Source organism: Aptenodytes forsteri, unplaced genomic scaffold, assembly GCF_000699145.1.
Source record: "Aptenodytes forsteri isolate BGI_AS27 unplaced genomic scaffold, ASM69914v1 Scaffold158, whole genome shotgun sequence".
In the NCBI taxonomy this organism is placed as follows: domain Eukaryota; kingdom Metazoa; phylum Chordata; class Aves; order Sphenisciformes; family Spheniscidae; genus Aptenodytes; species Aptenodytes forsteri.
Genome location: NW_008794601.1, coordinates 51,136 through 59,784, shown reverse-complemented (window position 1 = coordinate 59,784; position 8,649 = coordinate 51,136). Strand labels below are relative to the sequence as shown.

General features: G+C 49.8%; 1 protein-coding gene across 1 annotated transcript in view; it reads right to left on the bottom strand.

The window, feature by feature from the left end:
• The window catches only part of PCYOX1 (prenylcysteine oxidase 1), an 18,520-nt gene extending 14,581 nt beyond the window's left edge, over positions 1-3,939 (bottom strand). Inside the window, exon 1 of the mRNA XM_009273054.2 lies at positions 3,933-3,939. Within this exon, the coding sequence (XP_009271329.1) occupies positions 3,933-3,939 (7 nt within the window). The remainder of the gene's footprint in view (positions 1-3,932) is intronic.
• Between the last annotated feature and the right edge of the window lie 4,710 nt (positions 3,940-8,649).

Here is an 8,649-nt window from a genome sequence, read left to right as displayed (position 1 = left end):
GGGGTGGTGGTGGCTGCCCTGGCCTGAAAACTGGAGCCCCGCTGCGATGTTCAACAGCTCGATGGAAATAAACGGGGGTCGCCCATGAAATCGCCGCCTCTCCAAGTGTTCAAAGCACGCTGCGAGCCTGTTATTTCCCCAGGAACTAACGGTAGCTGCAGGGCAGCTCCTCGCCTCCTTAAAATCATAAATGGGGTCCCTTAATCCTTAATTACTTTTCTGGTGGTGTTGGGCAGCTGACGCCCGCCGCTGTCAAGAGGCGTTTCGCTGCGGCTGGCTGTGTTTGAAAGGCAGAGGAGAGCTCCGGTGCGCATCTTACGTGTGCGTTTCTCTCCTTTTCTCTGGCAGGCGTTACCTGGAGTGGTTTCCCCCGTGTAGATCAGGGAAATCACAGACTCCGGTCCTTCCGTTCCACCTCTGCCTAAGCTTTGATCTCTTGTTTCAGTACAGGAGTTGAGGGGAGGAAAGACAGGAGGGAGAGGAGTCTTTCCAAGGTGAGGGGAAAGTTTTGCCCGTGGCCGATCCTGCGCCTACCCCAAGGGTTGCTAAATGAGTGACTGCAGGAAAACAAGACTCTTACGTGACTTACGCCAGCTCCTCTGGTCCAGGCTCTCCTGAGCGGTAAACACTCTGTCAGCCTCCCTGCGTATACGATCCCGTTGTCTTTCTCGTACGTGCATTTTTGGAACTATTCTTGGCGTCTGCAAACATGGGTCAGGCCTGTTGGCGTATTTACGTGTTTATTTAGAAAAATGGGTTTCCCCCGTCGCAATGAAATCGTCGTCCGGAGTTTAGTGGTCTCGGCAAGTAGACGGGGTGTGCTCGAGGGAATAAATTACCTGTCCTTGAGCACGTGCGGCTCATTGCACAAACACGGCCGGGTTTCTGAGCTGTGGAACTGACTGTTGAGCAACGTACTGGGAACGTCACTCGCTCCGAGTGACTTTCTCAAGTCATACGGAGGATTGTCACGAGCTGAATTTCGCAGATGGGGCTTCGAGCGAGCAGCTTGAAGGAATAAAGTGCAGCTAAAAGTAATCTCTCTCTAGCTCGGGTCTGAAGTGTGTGTGTGTGTTAAATATTTGCTTGCACGGGGATTTCTGTAGGTAGTGCTACAGGAACCCCATCTGGACCTGGGTTACGGTGCTCCCTCTTCGGTCGCGTCGTCTTGCTGCATCGGGAGGGGCCACCGAAGCGGTCTGCAACGCGCGTGCCTTTTTCTTTAGTACCCTTAGCGTGTTTAAGTCCTTTTTCTGGAACAGTTTCCAGACGTCGTTGGAAGCAGCTTCTTGTTTTTGCCATTTCCACGTAATCTGTTTCTTTGAAGGGGAGCGTTAGAGCCTCGGCGTTCCGAAGCACGTTAGGAGCCGTGTTACTTATGTAAATGATTTCCTGGGTAGGCAGCTCGTTTTCACGTGGCCGGTGACCTTCCTTGAAAGCCACTCTTCAACGGCAGAGATTATAAATTTGAAGAGCGGTTACAAGGCAGACAGTGTTTTTGAACTTTACAAAGACCTCTTGTTTGCATCTTTCATATACGTACGTAGATACTTGTGGAATACGTGTACTTCTAATTTACTTTGCGTGTCTAAAAAGATGCAGAAGCGCTAACGCTCGATAGTTTGGTGTTATTTTTCAAGAAGCCGCATTCTGATCAATGTGCGGTGAATAAATGGAGCTGTCTGCAGAGTTTGCCTTCCATAGTCCGCAAAGAAACATCGACCGACTCATTAAGGAGAATCCAATTAGCAGGAAAGAGAGGGATGGGAAAGGTGCAGGAGGCGACAGAACCGTCACGCAGGAGAGATCGCCTGCCGAATTAGCTGGCCCTACCTGGCAGGGTCACCTCGGCCCTCGGTTATTTCTTGTCTGACTGGTCCAGGACAAGGTCCGGGTGTGCTGGACCCTGCCCGTGTGCCAGCTACACGGAAGGAGAGCCGCGGCGAAACTCCGTGGAAAGGTTGGGATGGTCAAACAGCTCGAGCGTAGCACGGGGAGAGCGCATCAGAGTAAAGAACACGGGGATTGTTGCTCGGGGGGCGGGAGGGGGGGGGTGTTTTTCCCATCAGTCCTGGCACGGTTGGTAGCATCGCAGGACTTTGTCGTAGTTTGTCAGCCGGTGGATTGGGGAAACCTCTCCAGGCTTGCTGGCCGCAGAGAGCAGATGTACCCAGCTGCGGGGTAATGAGGTTACGCTGACGAATAACACGAGAAAAATGCTGCTGAAGTTTTACGATGTTGAGCTCTTTTTCTGAACGGCCAATGCGCTTTACGGTTCCCCCTCCTTTTTTAGCGCTTTGTTCTGTGTGTCATTGCTGCTCGCGTGGCCGTTAGGGGATGCCTTGACCACGTCTGTGCACGAGGAGCCGAGACGTGTTTTTACCTTGGTGCGGAAGCAAGTAGGTCAACGTCTAGTACGCGGTCACACGTACTGTCTCTCGACATACGTGTACGTACACGTATATCTTGCTGCAGTTGATCCTTCGAGGATGCCTTTTGAAAGGTCTGGCCATGCAGAGGTTCGTGGGTCCGTCGGAGATCGCTCACCTAAATCCTGCTTTTTCCAGCTAAATCCAGTGTTAAGGTAGGGAAGGCTTCGGGAGGTGCCTGTCCGGTTATCGGGGTGAAAATCCAGCGCGAGTGCAAAGGTCAGGGTGTAGACACCGTGTCTAGGAAACTTTCAGTTACAAATAAACTGTTAATAAACTTGGACCTAGAAGGTGAGGTGAGGGCCTCGTCGCTCTAGTGCCTTGGCTTATTCATTATCCGATAATGTTAAAAAAAAGAGAGAGAAAAAGAAGTCTCGCTAGTTATGACTCTCGGTTGAACGTGATGCGGGGTAGAATGTCCTGGTGTTATCGAGCACAAAGTTAATTGCCTTAATGGCAGTACGCTAAACCCTCCTCTGTTTAAGGAGACATCATCAGAAGTGCAGGAATTGCCCGCTTTGTTGAGCGAGAGGCTGCCTGTGACGATCTGATTCTGGTGAAGCGTGTGTTGATTTTAAAAAGGAGTATGATTCTGAGCCCTACCTAAAATAGTTGTTCAAATTATTAATACATGGCTTGCCGGGTCATTTCTGACAGGAAAACAGAGGCTGTGTGTCTCGTTCCCCCCCATTCTCTCCTGCTAAACCAAATACTGGAGTGCATCCATCTCTTCAGGAGGGTTGTTCACAGCCTTGTGTCAACAGAAGGAGCGCAAGAAGTCGCTGGTTTTGCTGCCTTGTTGTTCTCTTACAACATCTTTTTAACTCTTGCACGGAGACGGGGGAGGATTGCTGATTTATTGACGTGGTTTCAGCAGCGCGATTTGGCTGCGGCTCTCGCTGCAGAGGCCACGGTTTGCCACATAACGTTCCTTTGCGGAGAGGTGCTGCCACACCTTTGGAGCTGAGGTTTCTCCGTGTGCTTTTTTTAAAAAATCCTGTGACTTGGGCATAACGACAACAACAACAAAAACCCCCACCTGTGGGTGGGGTGCCGAAATCCCAAATCGGAGCAGGGGTTCGGGCTCTGTTTGTGCTTGAGGAGGCTGATCCTTTCCGATGGAGGAGGACGGGGGGATGCCCACGCTTGAGCACGTTTGCCCTTGGTTGGTTCGGGCAGATCTAATGCTTTCAGACGATGAGCCCTTTTTTTAAAAGGAGCCGACTAAATATCGTGTAACGTGCTTGCTAAACACCGGGCTGAGCTGCTAGGGCAGCTAGGGAAGCGGTGCTTGGTGAACGATGGCTGCGTGTGGTTATCGTAACGTGGAAATCCATTCGGGCGGTCGAGTTGTCCGTGTCTGGCTTTCCCCGTTCAGCTTTGAACGGGGGTGAGAGTTTAGAAACGCAGACCTTTGGCGGGAACGAGGTGGGGTTGCTGCCCGCTGTCGCCGCGCCGTTTCTGCCCCGTTGCTCCACGAGTCGGGACACGGTCCTGCCGCACGCTTCATTTCGACGGCCTGACCTGGCGGGTTGGGTGTTCGGGGAATGACTTTGCGCCGTGTTTGCTCAGTACCGACGAGCAGACTGGAGCGTCAGGACGGCTTCTAACTTTTTATTTGATCCTACAGATACGTGGGGAACCTGTCAAGGGACGTGACCGAAGCTCTGATCCTCCAGCTGTTCAGCCAGATCGGACCATGCAAAAACTGCAAAATGATAATGGATGTAAGAGCCTTCACCTAGTGATTTTCGTGTTTCTCGTAGCTAATGGCTTTGGGCCGTACTTGCGTGTTTCGGAATTCCACTGGAAATACGGCGCGACCGCGTTAAAGGGTCTGGAGAACAAGTCTGATGAGGAGTGGCTGAGGGAACTGGGGTTGTTCAGCCTGGAGAAAAGGAGGCTGAGGGGAGACCTCATCGCTCTCTACAACTCCCTGAAAGGAGGTTGTAGCGAGGTGGGGTCGGTCTCTTCTCCCAAGGAACAAGCGATAGGACGAGAGGAAACGGCCTCAAGTTGCGCCAGGGGAGGTTTAGATTGGACGTGAGGAAAAATGTCTTTACTGAAAGAGTGGTGAAACATTGGGACAGGCTGCCCAGGGAAGTGGTGGAGTCCCCATCCCTGGAGGTATTTAAAAGACGTGTAGATGAGGCGCTCAGGGACATGGTTTAGTGGACATGGGGGTGTAGGGTTGACGGTTGGACTTGATGATCTTAGAGGTCTTTTCCAACCTCAATGATTCGATGATTCTATAATAAGGCTGGAGATCACAGTCGTGTACTTTTGGCATCATTTCTGCCTCGTGCCCGGTGTTAAATCGAAGGGTGGGTGGGTATTGCGAGAGGGAGCGAACGGGGTGGGGGGGGTGTTGTAGACGAGATGAGAAAAGTTCTTCCTTGCCGTAATTTTACCTTTCTAAAGCGGAACTGAAACCCCCCAGAGGGTTGTTAACGCGCTGACTGCGGTCTCAGTGCAGAGTAAAAAAGCCTATCCATTTTGAGACATTTAGGCGTAACGAATAAGGAGCTGAGTATAATGGCGAGGGCACAGTTTGAAGAGGTTTGTGTCAGCAATCCCTTGTTTCTTTCTTTTCTCAGACAGCTGGAAATGATCCGTACTGTTTTGTGGAGTTCTATGAGCACCGGCATGCGGCTGCGGCACTGGCTGCTATGAATGGCCGGAAGATAATGGGTAAGGTAAGCTGTCATGTCTACAGGGTGAGCTGGAGTTGAAAAACAGGCTGTCTCAGGTGGGGCGGGTGAAATATCCATGGGTGAAATACCGCTTGAGACGAAGTGGATACGCTGCGAAACGTTAGACACTTCGTTTGGACGGAGGTCTTGACGTGACACGGCTAACAAGAAGAGCTGTTTTGACTGTTGTAGGAAGAACCCGGAGGGAGGTGGGGGTGTGGAACCGGGGAGGGCTCAGAGACAGCGGGCGTAAGGAATATTTTAACTCTGCTGACCTTATCAGGTCTCTCTCCTCCCCACCCCTGCAAAAAAACCCAACCAAACCAACCCAAAAACTCCCAGAGCAGGTCTGTTTACCGTCTTTGCTCTTAACCAGCGGAACGCAGCTTGGAAGAACGAACCCTCTCCCGAGCAATGTGTCTTAAACTGGAGCTTTCACCCCAAACTTCCACGTCTGGTGCCCCTGTAGTGTCAAGAGTTAAATGCTGGAGGTATCTGAGCTTAGTTGGGATTTGCTCGGTCTAACGTGAGCGACTAACGTTTGCAGGAGGTCAAAGTGAACTGGGCGACGACCCCCAGCAGCCAGAAGAAAGATACCAGCAGTAAGTGTCGCTTATGCTTTGAGTACGCGTTTGATTTGTACAAGTAGTTTTTAAACATAAAGAGTAAGCATCGTACAATTATATGCAGTAATGTTTTGATCGTAATCCTAAGATATTATTTAATGTGTTTGTGTTAATAAACTTAAGAACAAATCTAATCTTTGTCATCAGGTAGTACCGTTGTCAACACACAGCGTTCACAAGGTAATTGTATCTTCTTAAACATAAAATGAAATCTCTCAAGGGTATTCACTAACCACCTGCAGCTATGTATGGGGTTTTGTTCGTTACGAATTTATTTTTTATGGAAAGACTTCCCTTTCGTTTCCCTGTAGCGTCAGAAAGTGATCTAGTGTCCACTCTTTGGTTCTGGTGCTAATCTCCAGCTGTTTGTTACGAGTGCACTTGTAAAAAAAAACCAAACCAAAACCAAAAGCCCCAAACCCCCTTGTCCCCTGCTATCGAGGCAGAATAGTTGGCTCCCTGTGAGGCTGCAGCACGCGCCGCTTCAGGCAGATTCCTTGGGAGTTATCTAGACCGTTTCCCAAACCGGGCTCCGTCGCTCCCGGCGAGCCTACGGATTGCTGCTGTTCTCGGCAAGCTTTGAATTTCTGTAGGCCAGTGGGGCTAAACTACATCAGCGTCCGACTGGACTCGAGACTTTCGTACCTGCTGTAGTACAAATAAGTCTGTATATTGCTAGGACGGCGCGTGACACGTTGTAGTGGAAAACTCCTTAGACACAGGACTTTTGTCTCTCTTTGGTGCGTGTTTTTTATGGCTCTGGTATGAATTGAAGGGATTACTGTTTCCGTTCTGTTGCCTTCAGTCTTAGTTCACTTGCACATGGATTCACACACACTGAATTCTCACGGATTCACATGGTGTAGTGGCTGGGCCACCAAAACTGTTGGCTTTTGGGAACTCAAATGCTTTAACAGCCAAACTGTTGCAATGCAAGGTATTTTTTTGATTTGTTCTTCACGACCCACGGTGTTAAACCGGCCACCGTGGCTGGGTTCCAGATAACGTCCTGCTCTAGAGTGAGTGCTGCCCTGCGTTTCTTGAATCTGCTAGACGTTTCGGTCGGTCAGATTTTTGAATCGCTAGCGGTCTCCTCCCGTGTCGAAGCTTAACACTAGCACACGGAGAGGAAGGCTTTCGTGTGGTCTTGGCACATTAAGTAAATAGTTTTAGGGCTTTGTACGGCAAATGCTGACTGGTCTTAAAAGCAGTTTGTAAAATACAGAACGTAAGTGCCGTGTGTCACTGTAGTATCCTTAAAATCGCTGCCTCTGTAGCGCTGCCAAGCAAAGGGTCTGTTACGAACAGCAGTAAATTCTGCTTCGTAGTAAACTCTAGTCTTCATGTAGTTTTTAATAATAGCTGGAAAGCCGAGATTGCGATGCTCTGTGTGCGCGCGCGCGCGCGTGTTCAGGGGTCGTCTTCAAACATTAAGATCCTTTTTTCTCTTTTTCCCAAAAAGACCATTTCCATGTCTTTGTCGGAGACCTCAGTCCAGAAATTACAACTGAAGATATAAAAGCAGCTTTTGCGCCATTCGGAAGAATATCGTAAGTAATTTCCTAGGGCAAATAAACTAAAAGTTATCTCTCCTAAATGGAGGCAGCCTTATGTTTCAGTAAGTAAAAAAATGAGAGTTGTGGCAGTGCAGGAATATACATTCATCTGTTCATGCAGCGACGTGAGTCTGAACGGTCGGGCATTAAGCAGGGATGTGTAAGCCGATTCCTTTATAGTAGCTTGTTCTGCTTTCCTAGAAAAGTTGCATCCAACTTGCTTTGGCTTTATACCCCTTGCCTCGTTTGGCAAGGCAACGCCGGAAAAAAAATTGACCCCTAAACCCGGGGTTTGCATTTCGCTGGCCCTCCCAGCCGTCAGATCACCATCACGCTGTACAGTTTGTGACCGAGTCCGTTTGCACGTCCACGTCTTGGGAGGCTTTGGATTTTTTTTTTTTGTTAGCCGTGGTCTGCCGGCCACCGGTAGCCAATGTTTTTTGGCAGTTAAAATTCCCATTTCCCACAAAATGAACCTTTTTTAGCACAAGACTCGTTGGGGCACCCGGAGGCTGCAGCTAGAGCGGCCTCGAAGCGTTTGGCGCTGGGTCAGCATAAGCCCTTGACCCGAAGGGCTCGGCCAAAACCACGGGGCATCTCGGGTCAAGGAGTTGCACTCATCCCAGCGGTGCAGAGCCATGGTGTAACAAGCGAACGTGTTACAAACGGGGAGCGGTGCTCGCAGGTCTCCACCTGCCAGTTTGTTGTATTCAGGGTGTAGCAGAGTAAGGAGCGGTTCGTTCATTCCATCCTCCAAATGTAAACCATTAATTTTCCTTGTAGTGTTGTCTGTACTGGACATTGAAGTTTCTTGATGGTGATGTAAGAGAACATAGAGTGCTTTGGAGTGTTGTGTAGTGAAGCATTTAATTGAAGTAAGTTTGTTTTTTGTTTTTTTTTTTCCCCCTCAGAGTCCAGTGTATTTACTCTTTTAATGCCAGCTTGATTTCCTCTTATGATAAGGTTTAAAAAAAAAAAAACCAACAAAACTATGTGATCCGAATGTGACTTGCTTCAGACGACTGTAATGCTTGACTGCGTCTTTTGTAACTGTCATCTAGGAAACACAGAGGGTCGGACTCCTAAGGAGAGTCGATTTATCCTCTGGCCAGATGTGGTCTGGATGGAAGGGACGAGGGACTCTAAAGTAGCTCTGAACTGCTGGAGTGAGCGCGAAAGGGAGGCAGTAATAGACGGCCGCGTCGGTGTGACTGCGAGGGAGCTGGGAAAGAGAGTTTTCCCCTAGCCGAGTCAGCGCTGGGTCTCTGAGGTGACCGTTCGACGGACAGTCGCCTTTAACAAACGACACCCCCCACTCCCCCCCCCCCCCCCCCCCAAAAACAAC